The sequence below is a fragment of the Piliocolobus tephrosceles genome, chromosome 9 (assembly GCF_002776525.5).
Source record: "Piliocolobus tephrosceles isolate RC106 chromosome 9, ASM277652v3, whole genome shotgun sequence".
NCBI lineage: Eukaryota > Metazoa > Chordata > Mammalia > Primates > Cercopithecidae > Piliocolobus > Piliocolobus tephrosceles.
The window spans coordinates 21,301,458-21,324,389 of NC_045442.1; the positions used below are offsets into that span (position 1 = coordinate 21,301,458).

The 22,932-nt window shown below is 43.0% G+C and overlaps 1 protein-coding gene across 1 annotated transcript; it reads right to left on the reverse strand.

The window, feature by feature from the left end:
* Window positions 1-1,071: 1,071 nt before the first annotated feature.
* TECTB (tectorin beta) lies at window positions 1,072-22,458 on the reverse strand. The gene is made up of 11 exons (XM_023206220.2): window positions 22,362-22,458; window positions 22,049-22,210; window positions 21,139-21,329; window positions 19,651-19,793; window positions 19,473-19,545; window positions 12,346-12,449; window positions 12,120-12,203; window positions 7,962-8,124; window positions 6,661-6,733; window positions 3,941-3,973; window positions 1,072-2,830 (listed from the first exon to the last, which is right to left on the reverse strand). Exons 2-11 carry the CDS (start codon window positions 22,122-22,124, stop codon window positions 2,781-2,783), a joined length of 990 nt encoding a protein of 329 aa, XP_023061988.1. The 5' UTR covers window positions 22,125-22,210; window positions 22,362-22,458; the 3' UTR covers window positions 1,072-2,780.
* Between the last annotated feature and the right edge of the window lie 474 nt (window positions 22,459-22,932).

Here is a 22,932-nt window from a genome sequence, read left to right on the forward strand (position 1 = left end):
CAGTAACTAAGCAATCCATCACTGTGATATTAAAAGAATATTAGAAAATAATATGCAGATGAAGGAATGGGGCCAGGTAAGGCAGTTGCCTATTATTATCATGTCTTTGTATTGTATGTGTGTGTCTTTTTTTCTTCCAGCCCTAGCCCATATACTTACATAAGTTATGTTCATGTAATGTAGATTTAGTTCTGCCTTTCTTATTGAACATCATAACAGAAACATTTGGCATCTAGACACTCATACACACAAAAACACACGTGTGCACACACAGACATCCATATGCACACACATGCACATATATATATGCACACCCTCATATATATACACACACATGCATACATACACACACATATGTACATGGAGAAGGAGAAAGCGAGAGTGTCTTTATGGATCACAACTAAGAATTTTGATAAGAACACTTTCCTAAATCTATATTCAGTATTTTTTCTATGTCAGCTAAGGATACCTAGGGGAGAATTACTGTTCTTCTTTTTCTTAATGTTTCTATTGTGTTTAGAACTAATGAGAATTTACAAGAGATTGTTTTGAGAGTACTTTATCTTATTTTCTCAAAGGAGAAGTTATGAGAGAAGAAGGGTAATCAAACATCATGAGGCTGTTAGTTAATGTCAAGTCAAAACACATCCAGTTGCTGGTGAGAGACATTTGGGCTTTATAGGCAGGGATGACCCAAAGACCTTTTCCCCAAAATGTTAAGCAATGTCTTAACCATCCTGGCTAACATGGTGAAACCTGTCTCTACTAAAAATACAAAAAATTAGCTGGGCATGGTGGCGGGCGCCTGTAGTCCCAGCTACTCTGAAAGCTGAGGCAGGAGAATGGCATGAACCCGGGAGATGGAGCTTGCAGTGAGCTGAGATCGTGCCACTGCACTCCAGCCTGGGTGACAGAGCGAGACTCTGTCTCAAAAAAAAAAAAAAAAAAAAAAAAAAAAGTCTGTGGCATACATGCGAGTCTAAGAAGTTCTAGTTGTAGAAACCCCTGGGATAATTGAGGAATTATCTATCAGCATGATATATTAACACTGTAAACTGTAGTCATAGGTTGTTTATTTTTAGGCATTTTATTTATTCCATAGCACCAGGTAGAGATACAAGATCATAAAACACAATGATGAAATACAGCAAAACTAATAGAACATTGGTTTATTCTGACAGCAAAGGATTTGAACATGGCTATGAGTATGCTATTTAAGAGTTTTCTACTAGAACCAATAAAATATGTCTTCTGCTTTTCCTGACTACAAACAATCTGAATTTACAGAAAGAAGAGATCCTAAACTCGTTGGAACTCCAGCTTAGGGACCAAGTCTAGACTAGATTGAGTCATTTCACTTTAGCCTATTACTCAACAAACATATACTTCATGTATCTGGAGATTTCATAACTAGTTTAATTTCTGAGTTCACTAACACAAGTTGTAAAAGAATCATCAAACTGCAGATTGCAAAACTTCTCAAATACATTAAATACAGAGAGACAAACGCATGTGTTGTTTTCAAATTATAAGCCTCCTAATTCTTTACTAAACTGAGAACTTAGAACTCTGCCTTTTCCTATCACAATCCAGCCAATTCTCTACCAGAATTTCAGTTTGTATTTTGTTGACAATGTAAATCATTTTTATGGGCATATTCTGGATCACTGGGGTGGCCAGTTACCAAGATGTGCTACTGCATAAATTCATTGGCCACATTTGCATTTGTGTTTCTGATTTTGTGTTAGCTTCATTCTAATCATCATAAGTGAATGAAACAAAACCAGATGTAAGCTTCGACGTTTAAGTGAAAACTAAATGAGATCAGACCATTTCTTATAAATGAAAACTTTTTAGTAGAGCAAATAGAGAAAAATAGCATTGAGTGTCACAGGCATTTATTTGTAGGATTGAGTCACCAAACTCACAACACCTGTGTCGTTGGAGTCACTTAATAGTCATGTTTCCAGCAGCGGTTTCACTGGGGCAATGCCATGTTATTAGGTTAAATTAATGTGAGTTGTATTCTTCTTGTGGTTATTCTTTTTGCAAATATTTCTATTTAATTTGTAATTTTATTTTGACTTTAGAAGTATACATCTGCTATAAAAACACAGAGTTTATACCTATATCATGTTTATATATTTAACAAATGGTATAATACATACAAATTAGGTCAGTACTAGGTGTTTTCAAGAATCCATTTCCTTTATATAATTAGGTTTGAGCGAAACTATTGTATTCCACTCTGATTCGTACATCATCTCCCACATCATCAGTTGAAAGGTTGGAACCCCCTGACTGGGAGCTCAGCTCTGGTCCTTAGGTAGAATGATACTGCCTCAATGACAAAGCCCCTTTTTGGCAAAGTCAGCTATTAATGTGTGTTCTGTATTTAGCATTGACTTTGTAGTTGCACCCTATATTCTCTTCAAAATGCTCAGCGGTACTTGGTTGGATATGCTAACCTCTTAAAGTTAAAATAGCTTTCAAAAGAATTCACTGCAGCCCTGACTTGAGTATGGAGAAAGGAGACTCCTCCCACAGCTTTAGAAGGACTGTGAGATCTAAGGGCCATGGGAAATAACCTAAGTTTTTCTTAGAAAGAAAAAAGCATCACCGAATTCACAGAAATGATTGGAGCGCATATTTGGCAAAGTGCTATTCTCTGCTCCCCAACAATGTGGTCTTCTGTTTGTTCTTTTTGGCAGCACAATAAACGTGTTTGTCATTCACTGAGGATGATTATGGGTGAAGGAGTGGCAGCGCGTGGCTAACTCCTATAATATGGCACAAATCCCCAACATCACGATGAGGTGGTGGAGAACATCTGTGGACCAGAAGGGGAGGGAGATGGCACTCAGAGACAGTTCTGAAAGGGTTAACAAAAGAATTAACAAGAGTCAACTCAGGGGTCTTCATAAAATTCCATACATTTTAGACAAAGTCGATTTTGTTCATCTCTTGGGGATTCTGTAGCTCACATTTATCAGTTCAAAGAACCTGACAGATAAACCTAGCTTGTGGACCTCTAACAAATAGAAATCAGTGATGGTACATTTTACTCTAGGGCTTTCACTATAGAACTTAAAAATGATGAGAATCTAGGACTGGAGTTTTAGAAGTTGATTTACATGATTTTCCTGTAATGATGAGAGCAAAATCTCGCTGTGAGATTATGAGTAAATGAACTGTCTTACCCCATCTCCTCACGTAGTTGCTTCCTTCGTATTGAGGTGAGATCTTGGGTCTTAGCTGAAATGTTTCTTCCTCTAAGGGGCTTCCCTGGCCGCTCTCTAAATCACGTCCCCCATCGTACCCCAAATACTTTACACATACCAGCAAAGGAAGAGGCTTTGTCTGTCTTGTTCATGGCAGTAGCCACAAGACCAGCTTCTGGTACAGTCATCATGATCATGGCTCACCCTGACTGGGTATTTGCTGTTTGCTGGGCATCGTTCAGTGCCCTTAGCTGTAATTAAATATCTATACCACAGCCATGTAGATAGGGGCAATTATTAGCCCAATTCCACAGAGGAAACTGGGGTATGGAGGGGTGAGGTCATTGCCCAAGGTCACTCAGTTAATGAAAGACTGAGCCGTAACAGGAATCCAAATATTTGTTGAATGAACACATCACTGAAAATCTTGTTCTCCAAATGCTGGAACCCAAGGGAAGCCATCTGGGGATGGCTGTATTGAGACGGGGAAGTGAGGTCCAGTTCTGCTTCATCCAATTTACCTTCGGTTCCTCCCTGTCTTCAGAGTTCAGGGGCTGGTCAGAGGGAGACCTGACCTCTGCCCCACTCGGGTGTGCTTTAAACTATAATTTTCAATCCTTAAAAGTTTTGCTGGGGCCAAAGTTAAGCTTCTCTTAAAATACTCACTGCCTTTTAACAGCACAGCCCCACGAAATCCCAGAAGTGTCTCTTTTCCTTACCTGAGAAGCTATAGAGACTGGAAAATCCCCTGCCTGTAGTGAGTAAAGAGAGAGAATGCAGAAAGTTTAAGAGAAGATCACGGAAAGGAGAAGTCTCAGAGTGATGTTTCTAAAACAAAACCTGGCTGGGGGCGGCGGCTCACACCTGCAATCCCAGCACTTTGGGAAGCCGAGGTAGGCGGATCACTTGAGGCTGGGAGTTTGAGACTAGCCTGGGCAACATGATGAAACCCTGTCTCTACCAAAAATACAAAAATGAACCGGGTGTGGTGGCACGTGCCTGTAATCCCAGCTACTCAGGAGGCTGAGTCAGGAGAATTGCTTGAAGCTGAGATCACACCATTGCACTCAACCTGGGCAACAGAGCGAAACTCAGTCTCAAAAAATAAATAAGTAAATAAATAAATAATAAATAAATAAGTAAAACACAAAACCTGACCACAATCCTCCCCTGATTAAACCATCAGGTGCTCCATTGCCTTTCAGACAGTTTATACTGGGGGTTTACAGAGTTTCATCTCACAACACTTTCTCTCCAAGGCAGGGGTTGGTAAGCTTTCTGAAAAGAACCAGATAGTAAATATTGTCAGCTTTGCAGGCCATACCATCTCTGCTGCCACAAATTCACCCTGTAGTTGCAGTGCGTAGCTGTAGACAGTATCTACGTGAATGAGTGTTGCTGTGTTCTAATAAAACTTTCTTTAAAGGCACTGAAACTTGAATTTCATATAATTTTATTTTGGGGGGGGACAGTTTCACTCTTGTTGCCCAGGCTGGAGTGTAGTAGCGCGATCTCTATTCACTGCAACCTCTGCCTCCCAGGTTCATGTGATTCTCTGGCCTCAGTCTCCCATGTAGCTGGGACTACAGGTGTGCACCACCACTCCTGGCTACTTTTTGTATTTTAGTAGGGACACGGTTTTGCCATGTTGGCCAGCCTGGGTCTCGAACTCCTGACCTCAGGTGATCCACCTGCCTTGGCCTCCCAAAGTGCTGGGATTACAGGCATGAGCCACCAAGCCCGGCCCTGAGTTTCATATAATTTTTACATGTCACGAAATATTGTTGTTTTGATTCTGTTTTTGAACCATATAAAAATGTGAAAACTATTCTTAAATTGCAGGCCACAAAACCAGGTGGCACCTGGGCCTTGGCCCTTGGCCCTTGGCCTTAGCTTGGTGACTGTCCTCTAAGATCGAGCTTACTGCTTCCTGCCTTCCCACAGGTTTTGCCCACCCTTCATGTCACACTATCTTTCGGGTCTTCCTTGGAGATTGTCAGCAGAGCTCTTCTGCAAAGCCCTGCACTAGGTTGAATCCCTTTGCTCTGTTCAGGATGAATATCCCTTATCCAGAATGCTTGGGACCAGAAATGTTTCAGATTTCAGATTTTTTTTTTGGAATCTTTGCATTATACTGGTTGAGTATCCCTAACTTGAAAACCTTGAATCTGAAATCTAAAATACTACAATGAGCATTTCCTGTGACCATGACCTTCGAGCATCATGGGGGTGCTCAAAAAGTTTCAGATTTGGGAGCATTCGGATTTTGGATTTTCGCATTAGTGATGATCAGCTGTGCAACCATGGCACCAGCCCACCGTCACCCCCTTAACAGTAATTTCTCTTTCCCTTAGTGTCTAACATCTCTCTCCTTGCTAGACAGTAAATCCCTTGAGGACAGGGCTTGCGTGGCTCACATTTATTTCTGAAATCCTAGCACCCTGCCCAGGCCAGACAGTGCTGGATACTCAGTAAAGGTTTTTTGACGTGCACATGACATTCTCATGACATATTATTTCCTTCCTTCCTCCCTCCCTCCCTTCCTTCCTTCCTTCCTTCCTTCCTTTCTTTCCTTCTTTCTTTCTTTTTTCTTTCTTTCTTCTTTTTCTTTTCCTTCCTTCCTTCCCTCCCTCCCTCTTTCTTTCTTTCCTTCCTTCCTTCTTTCCTTCCTTCTTTCTTTTTTCTTTCTTTCTTTCTTTCTTTTTTCTTTCTTTCTTTCTTTCTTTCTTTCTTTCTTTCTTTCTTTCTTTTCTTTTCTTTTCTTTTCTTTATTTCTCTCTTTCTTTCTTTCTTTCTTTCTTCTTTTTCTTTCTTTCCTCTCTCTGTCGTTCTTTCTTTCTTTTCTTTTTTTTTGAGACGGAGTTTCATTCTTGCTGCCCAGGCTGGAGTGCAGTGGTGATCTCAGCTCACTGCAACCTCTGCCGCCCAGATTCAAGCAATTCTCCTGCCTCAGCCCCCTGAGTAGCTGGGATTACAGGCATGCCCCACCAAGCCCGGGTAATTTTGTATTTTTAGTAGAGATGGTGTTTCACCATGTTGGTCAGGCTGGTCTCCAACTCCTGACCTCAACTGATCTGCCCACCTCGGCCTCCCAAAGTCCTGGGATTACAGGCGTGAGCCACCATGCCTGGCCCCATGACATCTCATTTTCTATTATTATTGTTCACTGCATACTCTGTTTGGAAGCTTAGCACTTCCTCATTCCTTGGAGGTATTTGAATTTAGGGTGCAGATAGAACTTCCAGAGTAGATAACAAACCTCAACTCCTTCGTTTGGCTTGAGCTGTTCCCCACCCCTGGCTAGAAGACTCCAGGAGCAGGCAAAGGTTGTGCCCACAGGCACAACTGGTTTGGCAATTCAGTAAAAATGCTCAAACCGGCTGTGCCTGTGGTTGCAGCCCAGAGTGAACTCAACCGTTTGGAAAACAGAGACGCTTACTCCGCAGGGAGAGCTCCACGACCAGGACTCCCCCAGTCTGGTCTCGCAGGAGGCGCTTCCTTTTATCGCAGGTCTGAAAACCCAGAGAGGCAGAGGGGAGAGAAGCGGGCAAGGTGGGATGACGAGTGAGCAAAGGGGAGAAAAGAGAAAGAAAAGACATTTTAAAAAGGTCACAAATGGGATGGAACCACAATTCCCCAGTCAACAGATACGAGTTACTTTTTAAAAAAAGAGAGATACTGTTCATCCCTTCTCCAACTTGAATTCAAAAAGAAAGCTTTACTTTGTTAACTCTTCAAGCCAGAGGGAATCCTGCTGGAAGAGGTCATGGAGTGTGGAAGGGTTTGATACCGTTTCCTTTGATAAGGCTTTTACTTACTATCACTCTCGCCACTATAATTAGAGAAGCGGACACTTGCAAATGTATTCTGGTTCATTTTCGTTTCTTTCTTTTTAAAAATATGGCATTGATACTTATCCTTTGATCAACTGTACAATGTCTCTCCCCTCCTCTCCCTGGCTCTGCACTCTCTGGTTTCTTTCCCTTTTGCTATTTGTGCTCATAAAGAACCATTTTCTGGCCAATGAATCAATAGCAATAGAGATTATGACCTTATTTTTGTTGGTTACTATAGGCTATGTGGGTAGCAGCCTCTTTGGAAACACCGAGGTCGCCAGTTGAAAGAGACCAGAAAGGAGAACAGTTTGAGATTTGGCATGTCTGTGTCTAAGTGGTGGTTCTCAGGTTTGAGTGAGCACCAGGATGACTGCTGGCTTGTTAAAGCACAGCCTGTCAGGTCACAATGGTCAAATCAGCCATGACCCAGTGTCGGAATTTTCTACAGCATCTCTCTGAAGTCACAGAGGTGAACCCTCGGGCTGTGCAGTCTAGACTAAAAGCACTCACCCTTTGAGTTATGCCCACAGCCTGTCCCTGCCACCTAGACCTTGAATTTCGCTTGCCCTTTTCACTTCTTCAAAGTATTTCCATGTCTGTTATCACTTTCATTTACTGACACTGCTCTCTGATGAGGGAAGGGCCATCATTACTGATCACACTCTACTTAAGGATGAGAAAGCACGTCCTGGCAGATTAGGTGACGCATGCCAGACCATGCGGGTTGTTGGAGGCAGGGTGGATAGGGTCCGGAGCATCTGCCCTTACACCCAGAGCCATTTCCTCCAGATGCCCTCAGCACACAGCTGCCCTGGCCTGGTTATGATTTCCCCACTTAAACTCCAGTTCCTCCAATTCTGGTGCCCTTTGGGTAACACTTTCCTCCTGGAGAGAGACAGCTCACCACTGGGCAGGAGAGTTTCTCACTGTCGCAGATGAACGTCTCACAGTGTAACCACACCTTGGAGAGTTTGGGGATGTTCTGGAACCGGAAAGCATTGAATTGGAAGGTTGCCCTGTGATCTTTCCCATTCTCATGCACGAGGACGGTTTCATCTGTGGGGCAGCTGAGGCAGAAGGGGAAAGAAGAGTGAACTGTCACCTCCTGGAACTCTAGCAAGAGCTGCTGAGCAATTTACACACAAAGCTCCCGAGGTGGTTATATGGCCTCTAACCTTCCCAGGCATTTTGATTAGCAGCACCTCACTTGATCCTCACAACTGTGAGGTCAAGTTGATGAGCTAGGAGGTGGGTATGACAGTCTGCATTCTACAGACAAGGTATGATGGGAGGGGAGTGACTTATAAGAGCCACACTTTTAGTAAGTTGCACCTGTGTCCCAAAGAAAGCAAATCCCTAGGAGGTAAGGCCCTCTGAGGACTGGAATATGTCCAGCCCTTGAGGGACCAGGACAATGGCACCAGCATTGCCCCTGTTGCCACAGCTGCCTAAGCTCAAGTCACGCCCAACACATTTCTGTGTGTGAATGGTGAGGTTTTGCATTGAAAATTTGTATTTATGGTATATTATTTAAATTATATATATCTACATAGTTACCTTTGTAAAAATGTGGTCACGTTTTTAATATAAGTACAGAAATAATGACTGAAGGATACCATCTAAGTGTTAACACAAGCTGATACAAAGTGATAAAATTACAGACATTTTTGGTCTTCTTCTTTGTATTTTTATGTGTTTTTCCAGATTCTCTATAATGAGAATATGATATTTGTATAATATTCCAAAGTCTCAAAGGTAATAATTCAGTTTAAAAAAATGACACAGATGGACATTTGTTGAAGCTGGTGGTTCTCACTCGGGGGTCCACTTTGTGCCCCAGGGGACATTTGGCACTGTGATTGTCCAGAGTGGAGGAAGTGCTGCTGGCATCTAGTGAGTGGGCAGAGACCGGGGCTGCTGCTGAACATCCTACAGTGCACAGCGCAGCCCCCACAATAGAGAATGGTCCCACCCCAAATGTCAAGGTGCCAACATTAAGAAATCTTGGTTTCAGCAAACATATTTTTTCATTTAACGAAGACTGATTACCTAAGTGCCATTCCTTTAACTAGGTGTTGGAAACAGACACAATCATTCTTGGGACTGTACAGAGAAGCCCACGCCATCGTGAGGGTTTGTTATGTGCAGGTGACAAGGGGTACCAGTGTCTGTCCCTCTGCAGGAAAAGGTCTATGTATCGAAAGCGTCAGACCACTGAACAGCACCACAGCAGGCCCCAGATTAATGCGACACTGAAGCATCTTTCTTCCTGTATTGTAAACTTGGCACATATGCTAGAGAGTGGTCCAGTTACCCCAGGGAACCTTCACGATGTTTTCTACCCCACCCCCATTCCCTCAGAAACAGACAACAGGGGGCCAAGCTAAAGGCAGGAGCTAAGGAAGTCAAGTGTGAGCGTGAGGGAGTGAAGTGAGGGAATGCCGTACCTTTGTATCTGGACCAGGGGTCAGAGCTGGGTCTGTGTGTGGTGGGCTCTGAACAGTGACGAAACTGTGGCATTTTCCAAGTTGTGAAACAATACTTCTGTAGGATCATTTTGTCAATAAACCCGAGATCCTCATATGAACTCAAGATGGGATTTCTTAAAATAGCTCTTTGCAGCCAGAGTGCCCCAGGCATGGTGTCAGCCAGTGGAAAATAATGTAAGCAGAGCTTTGTCAGGGGGTGGGGAGGAGGCAAAAAATAGGCAGGTCTAGATGCCTTGGCACTGCTGCTTCTTGGCACCAGCTGCAGTACTCACACTGCAGTGGCAGCTGCCTCTAGATGGTGGAAGCCCACAGGAGGCTTTTATGCCCTCTCTGCACGAGCCTCCTTTCCCATGTCGGATTGCTCTTTGAGATAAGTTTGCTGCTTTCAGGGCATCCATGTGTACAGGGAAATTCCTGATGATATATCTTCTACCATCTCTCCAGGAACTTTTGTAAACTGGGTTTTTTTCCAAAGGGGCCCAGTGTGAGCAAAAATCATCTGGAGATTGTGGGAGTGGACTTTTCCATTCTCCCCTTTGACACTGAACTTTGTGCATGTATCTCCAACTTCGAGGTGCCATGTCAATTAGGAAGAATGTAGAAATGGATCGGGACGTCTTACATCTGGCTGTGCTGAAATGCAGATTCCCTGGGTTTCCCCAGAGTCCTTCTGATCCGGTAGGTTTACAGTGCACCTGCATATGTAATAGCACTCTAGGCAGTTTGTGTGTACACTAGAGCTTTAGGACAATTGTGCAGACCACCCAAAGCCACAGGCATCCCTTTTTCAGCCATCTTGCACATCTGCCAGATGGGAACAACAGCAACAGCACTAGAACTCCCTACAGAGAGACGATTCCAGGGGTGGCAGAAGCCTTTGCCTAGTGTGACCATTGCCTGAGAGAGGTTCCCAGTTCCTGATAGCAATTTCAGGTCCCTGCAGGTCAATAAGTTATTTCAGAATTCCTGAAGTCATTTAATTGCACCATTGCTAACAGAGCCTAAATGAATTGAATCACTCAATGGCAGATGTGAAGTAAACACCCAAATTAAGCTGCCATCTCTACAGGAGGCATTGCTGGGCTGCGTAGACGTGCCTCGGCCAGCCTGTCCTGTCCAGACCACTCAGGAGGTAACACTGAGTATGAATCCCAGGCCTTCTCCTTACTAGCTCCATATCTTGGGCACGTTTCTGGACCTGTGCCTCAGTTTTCTCCTCTATAAAATAATGATTATTATACTATCTACTTTATAGAGGATTTAATTAATGACATTTAGATAAATTAATATTTGTAATACACCTACCTAGAACAATATTTGGTATATTGTAAGAGCTGTATAAGTGTTTGCTAAATAAAAATAAAGGTTCAAAATAGCTCCACTTTAGTTATCTAATTATCTTTATCCTTGACATTAATTTGTCCTTGGCCTGATGGGTTCTGAGAATAACACAGGCACATTGGTCTGTTATGTGCTGTGTTTAGAGAATGTTCTCTTCTTTGTTTACTGCTAATTATGTGCATGATGTCCACATCTCGTGTCTAGCTCTCTCTCTCCTCTGATTTCCAATGGTACAATTCTAAGTACTTCTGGGCAATCATCATTTGAAGCTTAACATGTCTGTTAGTGAGTTCAGTGAGAATCCATATTTCCTTATCCAAAAACCTCCTTCTCCAACAGCCAAACCCAAACACTCTTCCTCAGCTTTGTAGTCCAGAGATTTAAGAACACAAAGCCATTTTTTTCCATTACTCCCCATGTTTCTCACACTGTCCTTTCCTCTACCTCCTATCTGATTTGTTCCTACATTGTCTCATTCCTGTAGAAGCGTCTCCCTACTTTTTATTACCTTGTTTCATTCACTTGGCTACAAGAGCAGTTCATGGCTTATCACTCTTGCACAATAGCTGCCAGGGCCTGTAATCTGGTCTTTCTCCCTTCCATGCATGTTTCTAAACCATCCTGTGTGTGACTTCCGGCATTGCTTTTCTAGGGCGCACTTCTAGTACTACTTTAGTGCTTTACTCCAGATTGTAAAAGCTCCTGGTTATCTACCTAATTAGTAATAAAAACAATGATCTTATTTAAAATGGTTGGACTATCTAGCAGGTACCGTCGGCTAAGCTTTCGATATGGTTTATTTAATTTAGTCATCATCACCGTGGTTCTGTTGTCAGAATAATTGGACTTGAATTCAGCCTGCTCACTTCCTCTTGCACACATACACACATGCACGCACACACGCACACACACACATTTACTATGAGACCTTACCCTCTCTTGTGCCTCAGTATCCTCATCTGTAAAATGAGGATGATAGTAAAACTACCTTCCTTGTTGTAAGGCTTAAAGAAGTTGATATAAGGTAAAGCTCTCAGAACAGTATCTAGTCCCTAGAATGCACTATGTCCTGTTTCTTAGTATTTGTCCTTTGCCTGGAGCCACAGAGGATGTCACTGATGTAACTCCAGAAGGCTTCACCTCTTCCTCCCTAGCTTTGCCACGCCAGAGCAAAGTAGCCCGACACATGCCCAGTTCCACTGCTCAGCCCTGTCTCTAGACAGTGTACCTACCCCTTGTTGATCAGCTGCCACTGCAAGGGATACATGAAGTCAGCCGAGGGGGTGGCCCAACAGCTGTTCAAGACCACTTTAAACCTGGAAATAAAACAAAATGGCATCACTTTGAAACAGAGAATCTTATGCCTGCAAACATCTGATGATTAAAAAGTATGTCAGCTAGTCTTTTTTTTTTATTTCTTTGCATTTAAACATATAAACTTGGAGGAAATGTACTTACCTAATGCTTAACCCTTTGGCTTCTACTCCTGCAAAGAGGTCTGAACCGATTTCGGATGTCTCCAGGACAAAGGGAGCTTCTTTCTTGGTGGAGAACTTGGCATTCTTTGGAAGGAAATTGACACTGGGCATTATGACCTCTCAGATTGAGCAGCTGGGTCTGCCAGGAGCAGATGAATTGGGATGGGGTGGGGATGAGAATCAACCCAAAGACAGAAGCACGTGAGACCACAGAGCGATCCTCCAAGAGCAGAGAAACTCTATCTTTTAGGATGCTCTGCCATCTTAGAAGGGATGAGGACGTCATATAATCACGTATTCTAGATTTGCTCATTATGGTGAGGCACACACCATATGTCTCATTTACGCCAATGAAATTTGACTAATGGAAAGCAAGTGAAATTCAGGGATATTAAGGCACTGTGTTGTACTGAATCGCCCAAGGACACAGGGACTGAGCACATACAACACCCCCCTCTGCACTCACTTGTTTCTACTTTTTGCCTGAGCAGATTTTCGCGTGGGTTGGGAAGTGTAGGATCTGATTCCCAGTACAATCATCAACAATAACAATCACAGCCACAATGGATTGATCAGCTACTACGTATTGGGCACTGTTCTGTGTATTGGGATGGACTCTATGTCAGGATTTTGTTAGCGAACAAAGCAAAGGTATCTGCCTCCAATGATCTGGCATATTCTAGCAGGGGAGACAAACAGTAAGTAAGTAAATGATATAATATGTAACTGTAGACCATAGGACATTATCTAGAAAAGCTGTAAAATATGCAGAACAGGATAAGGAAGATCAGGAGTGTGAGGAAGGGCAGGTTGCAGTTTTAAATACAGTGGGTGGGGAGGCCTCACTGAGGATGTGACATTTGAGCAAGATTTGGAGGAAGTGAGGATCGGGGCCCTGTGGCCATCCATGGAAGAATGCTTGAGTCAGAACAAAGGCCCTGGGGCAGGAGTGTGGCTGGCAGCACAGCAAGGAGGCCAGTGTGGCTGGAGTGAGTGAGTGAGTCAGGAGGGTGGAGAGTGGGGAGCGGGGCTTGGGTGAGGTTAGAGAAGTTATGGGGACTGAGCCAGAAGACTGGGGCTGGCTGGGCACTGTGGCTCACACTTGTAGTCCCAGCAATTTGGAAGGCCAAGGCAAGCAGATCACTTGAGGCCACAAGTTCGAGACTAGCCTGGCCAACATGAAAAAGCCCCGTCCCTATTAAAAATACAAAAATTAACTGGGTGTGGTGGCAGGCATCTGTAGTCCCTGTAGTCCCAGCTACTCTGGAGGTTGAGGCAGGAAGAGCTCCTGAACCTGGGAGGTGGAGGTTGCCGTGAGCCAAGATTGCACCATTGCACTCAAGCCTGGGTGACAGAGTGAGACTCTAAAAAAAACACCTTAAAAAACTAAATACTGGATCTTACACTCTGAGTGCAGTGGGGCAATAAGGAGTCAACACCATGATTTGAGCAGAGGAACAGCAGGTGCTGATCACTGGCCTGGCATATGTGATATTTGCCTACCATTCTCATCAAGGCATGCTGGGTGAGCTGTTAGGAGTAACAGTAGTGTTTCTGTTTGACTTACTCAAAGGAGGCTGATTTCTCCATTCTTTTAGTCTTGAGTTCAGTCAACTCTAGTAACAATCTTGAACTGCCCTGTGGATTAGCTTTCAGAGACAAAAGCATTACCATAGAAGGGCAGGGATGCCGGGCTAATCTGAGCTCCCACTGCTAACTTAGGACACACTATAGGCAAGTCAGCCTTTCAGGCCTCAGTTTCTTCCTATGCAAAATGGGCATAACCTTTGTGACTTTATGTAATAGAGGAATAAAGCTTAGACCAGGTTACTGTTTGAAAGATCGAGTTTCATAGACCTGGAGATTTGCAGAACTGCAATAGGTAGACAGTGGCAGGAGGAACGGATTTCAGCAAGGTCGTTTAGTTTAAATGGACTTTATAGTATTCCATGGTGTATACATACCACATTTTCTTTATCCAGTCTATCATTGATGGGCATTTGGGTTGATTCCATGGCTTTGCTGTTGTGAATAGTGTTGCAATGAACATATGCAGGCATGTATCTTTGTAATAGAATGATTAATATTCCTTTGGGTTGCATATATCTTTGTAATAGAATGATTTATATTCCTCTGGGTGTATACCCAGTAAAGGGATTGCTGGGTCAAATGGTCTTTCTTGTCCTTTGCAAAGACATGGATGGAGTTGGAAGCCATTATCCTCAGCAAACTAACACAGGAACAGTGCATGTTCTCACTTATAAGTGGGAGCTGAACAATGAGAACACGTGGACAAAGGCAGGGGAAAAACACACACTGGGGCCTGTTGGCAGGTGGGGTTGCGGGAGGGAGAGCATTTGGAAAAATAGCTAATGCATGCTGGGCTCAGTGCCTTGGTGATGGATTGATAGGTGCAGCAAATCACCATGACACAAGTTTACCAATGTAACAAACCTGCACATGTACCCCTAAACTTAAAAATAACAAATAAAGATTAAAAAAAAAAACAAAATAAAGTGGACTTCACCCCTCACATGTCAAACACACAGAGACTTTGCTGAGAGGACTCAGAATCTCTTTCGTTTCCTAGTGCTGCTGACATTATTTTACTGATGGCAAGTCCAGCAAGGGCTCCCTGACTCAGTCACCTAGAAGTCAGTTGCTTCCTCCTATTTGTCAGCCCCTGCACCACTTAAATGGCTGCAATAATGGGATAATAATGTTTTTAATCATAAGGGATCTACTGGCTTAATATGCAGGTTGAAGTAGCAGATTTACAGTGGTTTTTAACGTTCCTTGTTATGTTCTGAGATTTGTCATATTTTGAGAGGCCATTTTCAAATATGGGAACTTACCTGGGGACCCTGATGTAGTCCCCAAGCCTGTCAGAGGTATTACTCCCAACTCTTTCTGCCAGGGACCAGCCAGCAGAATGTTAGAATATTGGAATAATACCTCTCCTCATGGAAGAACCTGCCTGATTCTGTTACAAAGTGAAGAACAGAGCTGGCACCATTAATTCAATTTCTGAAACAGAACACTAATGATTGAGTTCTCTATATTCTCATCCAGCAGCTCAGGCAATGCTTGGAATAATTTTTCCCCACCTTCTCTATAATGTGAAAATTAGAAACCTATTCCAGATCCAGTAACCTCCCTTTATCCACAGGAGATATGTTTCAAGATCCCCAGTGGATGCCTGCAACTGCAGAGAGTACCAAACCGTATATGTATTACTTTTTTGTTTGATCTGATAACATAGATGGCTACTGAGTGACTGACAGATAGGTAGTGTCTACAGTGTGGATATTCTAGACAAAGGGATGATTTACATCCCAGGAAATACAGAGCGAGTGGTGCAAGATTTCATCGTGCTACTCAGAACAGGTGTGCAATTTAAAACCTAAGAATTGTTTATTTCTAGAATTTTCCATTTAATATTTTTGGACCACAGTTGACCACGGGTAAGTGAAACCATGAAAAGCAAAACTGTGGGTAAGAGGGGACTACTTTACCGAATGGTTGAGTCACAACTAGCCGGTGTCACAAGTTAAGGATGAGTACACCTGGCTTAACAATAGTTCATGTGGAAAAATCTTGGAGTTGCTTTTGCTTATAAGCTCCATGTGAAATAGTGGTGAAAAAAAACTGCCCTAAAGTTATTTTCCTAGGACACATTCCTGGAATCTTCCAAAACCTAGAAGGTCCCCTCTGACCCTTGATGGCCTGCACGGGTCTGATAAAGTCTAGAATATAACACTTCAACTCTGGGCTTCATTTTTTAATAGAGGTACTGAGCAACTGGATCATATGCAGAGAACAGTAACTAGGCTGGTGAATGAACCACCGACAGAGACAAGAGGTTTAGCTTGGAGAAGGTGGAGATATTTGGAGGACTGTCAGCCACATAATTATATGATATTATTTCAGAAGACAGAACCGGGACACATGCGCGAGAGTTCAGGGTGTCAGATATCAGAGCTGATCTAAAATGGGAAGGCCCAAATATCATTGTCTTTGGAAGAGGCGGGGAGGCCACCCCACAGCAATCTTGCAGAAGGGTTTTGGGCTTTGGGTGGAAAGCCAAGGTTCACCACCTCGGAGGTTTGTTTTGACTCTTGGAGTCTGTGATTTTGGCCTCTATTGCTTGCATTTTTTCTCTCTTAAGCTTTTTCATTTCTCTCTCTCTAAGAGGAATGATCAGTACTGTTTTGACTGAATAAAAGTCAATATAATCCCACACTGACATCGATGTTCAGCCTTATAAAGGTAACAATGCTAGAAGCCCTCAGAGTTTCCACTTTAAATAGAGTCGAAGTCTACAGTGATGAGAAGGGCTACTTTCTTGGGCACTTAACGTGTGCCAGGCACTGTGCTAAGTGCTTCCGAAAGATTATTTCGTTTAATCCTATAACAAACCTATAGGTTAAGTGCTATTATTATCCCTGTTTAACAAATGCAGAGATAGAAGCCCAGAGAGGTTAACTCACTTGCCCAAAGTCACACAACTAGTAAATGATGGAACAAGGCTTCAAACTAGTGGTCTGTTGAGAAGGCCCATTTTCTTAACCACAGCACTAGGGTGTTTCCGCAAGCCAACTACCTTCCTTTATTTTGTATTGAGGGTCAAAATAACTTTTCACTAGGAATACCAACCATGGGATATTGTCAAGAGTGAGTGGGAGGGGGATGGAGAGAAAAGAAAGACGAAGCCTGCTGAGTAGAACTGGTGCTTTTAGAGCCCAGCATTTGAAGCTCTCAGGATCCTAAGCAATTAGCAGTGCATTGATTCCATTGTGTTATCTAGGGCACAGCTCTCTTTCTGGTAATTTGATGGAAATATATGCAGGGAGCAGTTGTTGCTTCAGAAACACATAAGAATTCTCTGAAAGCGGAAGAAGGGAGGAGAAAAAAATACCAACCACATGGGTCAGGCATAGGGAACTGAGCCCATGGAGGGAATATTAATCAGTACGGAAGTGTCAGGACAGCACAGTCCCTTCTTTGCTGAGGCCTATTTGTCCTAGAAGGGTCTTGGTGGGCCTCAGAGGAGGCTTGACCCTTAATTTTATACTTGTTGAAGGGGGTGTCCCGTTATCTGTCTATCCAGCCCAGAGGATGGCCTGGAGGATGCTGAGGACATGTCTCTTATTATTATTATTTTTAAAAGAAAATAAGCTCATTCCAGTTCTAAGACTTGATGTTTTGTGTATGCCTGAAGCTCAGCTCTACAAGGCTGATGGTGGGCGATGATTTTTGACAATCCTGGTGTCTCCATGTTGCCTACTGCTGTAAAACCTTCATGGGATCATATCTATAATTTTGTCCGGTTAAAACAATTATTCACTTCCAGACAGGGACTCAATAGCAAAGGCAGCCTGTCATCAGGGAGTCCCCTGAGACTGTTGTCAGTGGGTGGAAGCCTATTTTCCTCTCCGGATGGCTTTCATCAGTGACTGTAGCAGTTTCACCACCTTATCATCACCCTGGTGGCCCATGCTGTATTTAGCCCCCGATTATAGGTCAAGGGCTGTATGGATTCCTTTTCTCAGTACTTAACCGCTAGTGGTATGTGGCTAGGGGCAGATCTAGATTTTGTGGGATCTTGAAACTTTTACAATGTGGAGAGCCCTCTTTAATGAAAAGAATCACATTTTTGAATACAGAATTAGACACAAGGCCTTCAAAGGGCCTTGAAATGAGTTTCATTCCCTTTGCAGTAAGCAAAGTGACCATATCTAGGAGATCTGTGTTCAAGACTGGCCACTGCTCTGAACTACCTGTGGGCTCTCAGGCTAATCCTTCCTCTCTCTGGGCTTCTGGTCCTCATCTGTGAAACAGACTAGGTTATTCTAGGATCCCTTACAGCTCTCACCTTCTGAGTTCAGCAGGGCTAATAGCTTCCAGGCAGCAGGTTAAGCAAGTTTAAAGAGTTGAAAGTTAATGGAGTTACAGGTAGTATGATATTTCTCCTTTGAGAAGTGAATGGGTTGGACATGAAGCCCTTCCAAGGAGGTCCTCTAGCTCTAATGTTCTATGCAAAGGTTTATATTTCTGCCCACATCTTCCTTTAGTCTGCTGGGACAGTGTCTCTGTGTGCATGTGTCCTCAGTGCAAGCTGCAGGTTTGAAGAAACAAAGCACCCCTTCTAAAGAGGAGGGCAGCTGGGCAAGTGGCCACTGCATATTTAGTTTCTCTGGAGCACTCTATTTTGAGAGAGACCAAAGTGTGCCTTTAACTTCTGTGTCAACATAGGCAGCCTGCCTAAATTAAGCAAGGAGGAAACGCTACTTGAAAGGTTTCAGAGACAAAAGAATTAGGCAGCGGAGGCCGACCCCAATCCTTCTCTTTAGCCCTGTCCCAGTCAGGAACCTCAATACCTTGGGCCAAAAATTTTAAGAGCTAGATCTGAAATATAAATCTCTGGAGTGGGTTGTAGTGAAAACTAATCTTGACCAAGAATCAGACATTGGCTGTCTTATTGTCTGTTGACCTTGCCTTAGTTTTCTCATCTGTGAAATGGGAAGGTTGGTCTTACATCTTTGCAGAAGGTTGGTGTTTTTATTTATTTATTTATTTTTTGAGGCAGAGTTTCACTCTTGTTTCTCAGGCTGGAGTGCTGTGGTGCGATCTCAGCTCACTGCAACCTCCACCTCCCGGATTCAAGCAATTCTTCTGCCACAGGCTCCCGAGTAACTGGGACTACAGGTGCGTGCCACCACACCTGGCTAATTTTTGTATTTTTTTTAGTAGAGATGAGATTCCACCATGTTAGACAGGCTGGTCTTGATCTCCTGACCTCAAATTATCCGCCTGCCTTAGCCTCCTAAAGTGCTGGGATTACAGGCATGAGCTACTGTGCCTGGCCGGAAGGTTGGTCTTATAGCTTATATCTTATACCTCAGCTCTTCTATCCAGTCTATGAATCTGACTTTCTGTGACACTTAGTTTTTAAAGAAGTTTAAAGCTAAACCAAAGCTTATGTTTCAACTTGAATTTAAGAATGGGGCTCTGCACAGAGCTTGAGGAAGACTGAATACCGAGGAAGCATCCCACCATCTCCTAGAAAGGCCACAGGGAAGTAATGGGAACCTGGAGGCTACTTACAGTGTAGAAGTTGAGAGACAATTGGCTTTCAAATGTGCCCATGCTCCCGTTCTTCACATGAACAGTGGCCACTCTGAAAAGGGGAGAGAATTTTGCATAAGGACTGAAACACACTGATTGATAGGACCTGCAGCACACACATGAGGCAGCCAGCCCTTCACGCCGCACAGCAACTTACCTCTGGTCAAAGGCAGCCTGGTTCACCAAGTAGGTGGAATGGTAGGTGCAGGAGAAAGAGTAGTTGACAGGCTGATTTTTTACAATCACTGTGCTGTCATTGGAAACGATGTGATTGTAGAAGTGATAGATAGGTGGCTTGTACTGGACAAAGAAAGGAGACAGTCAGGATGAATCTGTGTCCCCGCGATGGGAATGAGGATTCTGGGAAAAGTGCGGGAAGATGGCTCAGAAACAAGTCCAGTGGGGAGACAGGAATGTCTGCCACTGACAGTGGCATCAGCTCTTCTTGTCTGTGGGTAAACTGATAATTTTGTAAAGGGTTCCTTAGTTTATTCAACTGAGAGTATTTAAAAACAATCTAGGTTGATGTTGTATGCTTTAACATCTCCGTGTACCCATTGGGCTTCTGACCAAAAAGAACTGGCTCAAGAATCTCTATTTCCCAAGGTCAACTCTTCATCCATTTCTCCTGTCCAAGTATCCTAAATGAATGTTTCACCCATCTCCAATTTCTAGAATGTTCCCTTCTGGTTCTTTGCTCTTTCCTTCTTCTGACTATAAGCACAATTTCTGAGACTCTTTCCTCTGAATTGTTGGGCTCTAAAATCACAGAATATTAGAGCTAGAGGGGATCTTGAACATCCACTTGAAAAGTGACCGACCTGAGACCACACAGATGATTTGTAGTTCACCAGGATATACTCAAAGACATGGCGTCTTGTTAATCATGATCATGACTCTTCCCATTAAATCACTGAATCCTTGTGAAGCCTTCAGAAAGAGGAGCTGGCCCTGGAAGCTCTTTGCTCTCATGCTCTGAGATGGACAGATACACAGCCTTCTGGCAGGTAGGGCAGTAGGAATGCTAGACCTTGGTGGGGAGGTTGGGAGACCTAGCCTCCTTTCGTGATTCCACCCCTACAGGCTCTGTGGCCCTGAACGAGTGACTTTACTGGGGAGTCTCAGATTTCTCATCTGTCATATGATAGTTGTTAAGAGGGCGTCTGTTTCCTAATAATTATCTTATGATACCCCATCCTGGGCACTTCACAAGACCAAGTTAGAAGTTGTGTTATACATTGGTCACTCCCTAAACTGCCCTTCCAAAGGCTCTTTATCACCACTTTAAAGTCTCAGGCAGAGAATGGCTCATCCATTCACCCATCTGATCCAGGAAGGATGGCAGCTGGTGAGCACAGGCTCAGAACTTGAAAGTGGGAAATGTACTTTGTTCTACTAGAAGATAGCTTCACTGCTTTTGGCAACAAATTAGGAGGATAAGGGTCAAGCCAAAAGAGTAATCTAAACTAGGCAGAAGATAAGATGTTAAATAACACTCACATTCCAGGATGTTTGGGAATCAGGATTGACCTTTAAAAGGAAGTGGGTACATTCTGAATCCTTTCAAGGACGGATGGTGGACATCTCATTCTTGGGTCCAGTTGCCTTACCTTAAACAACTCTGCACTGTGTGGCCTGGTCTTACCTCAGACTGGGTTCCGCAATAGGACTTGTTTTTAGGTGATAAATCTGGGATCACAAATTGGTAGTAACCTCCTTCGTGGACCCCGTTGTAACACAGCCCTCCGAGGGCCAGCTGGTGAATTTCCCATCCATAGGGACACTCGGGGATTTTGGTGATGATGGTTTTGGGATAACAAAACACAAGAATGACATCTAGAAAGAGCACACGTATAGTTTAAAATCAGTTATGGTAATCATGCTAACCTACATAAAGAACAGTGGGTTCCAGCTACACCTGAGCATGCAAAAGCAGTTGGTTAAAAACACCTTCCCTGCTATTCTTCACCAGGTGTGATGAACATTTTCCCCAAACTTCAGTCATTGGAGAGTCCTACAGTTTTTGCTGCATTTATTTAATGACTGCACCTCATTTAACATGGAATTAAAATTAGTCCATTTGGAACTTTAAAGAATATATCTGTGAAACCACAGATAGGATGTATTAGACATATATAAATATATATTAAAATCTCCGTCACAATGAGCACATAACTTAAACATTTTAAATGTCAATTTCATGCATAATATTGTGAAACACTGATTTAGGGCACAGGATAGAAATTCCGTAGTTGAATGGAAAAACAAGTGGAGATGTTTTTACATATATATATATGTAATGGGATGTGGGGAGAGAGCGTGTAAGCAAGAGAGTGAAATAGAGCAAGCATTCTCTAATTTTAAAAATGTCTGAGTTTATACAATACATTTTTGCTCCATTTGGGAAAAGTCTGATTGATATTGGTGGGGGAGACTTAAGTATTTCTCTACTTGGCTCCATCATTGCATTTTTATAACAAGTTAAGCATAGAAGTGCTGAGCATTGTAAAAGGAAATTTTTCTTCCCAGGAAAATGGACTGTGGCGAGGACATACCTGCTTTATTTGGAGCGCATGATTTCGCAGAGGCTTCTGCAAAGATGGCCAACAGGACAAAGGCCTTCATCACCATTGCTTCTCAGAACTTGGCCTTTGCCAGGTGTCCAAACTAAGCTGGCCAAATTTTACGGTCCTTCCAGGGCCTGAGCCTCGATCATTCTAAGTCAGAAACATGAATGAAAAGTTAAAATCAAGGGAAGAACAAAGCCACACATATAGTCCTGGGGAAATTTTCAAGAGAGATCAACGATGTTGTGTCACTTCTAATTGTTTCTTGTTAGCACTGAGAGGCAAAAAGTGGAGCTCATACCGTTGGAAGAGTCAATGACACATGGAGTTGTTCATGTTCCCGACTGTTTCATTCTCTCCGGACTGTGGAGGCTGCCTGCTGGATGCTCCCCAAATCTGCTGCCCCAGTCCTAGTTTGACTTTATATAGCCCGAGGATGTAAAAGAAACTGGCTCCAGATAAGTCACAATGAGCATGCATTATCCACTGTGTGGGGAATAAAAGGGGGGCCTGCAGAGTAATCCGATGGGAAGCTCAGTTACTTGAGTCTAATTTCTTTTGCTTTACAGAGTTGGAAAAACTTTTTTTTTTTAACTGCTGCAACCAAGCTTGGGAGGAAAAGTTGATTTTTTTCCCCCTTTGTACACAAAATAACTCTGAATGGAGGCAAACTACTTCTGTACAATTCCAGGTGACAATTTCAATTCTTTTGTCTTGCTTTCTTTGCTTTATTTCCTGCTTTCTTATTTTTGTATGTAGGTGAACTAAACTTTGAACTTAAGAAAATTCAGGTTTAACATTGTTGCACCTGATAACTATATATATATAGTTATATATATATATAGTTATATATATATAGTTATATATATATA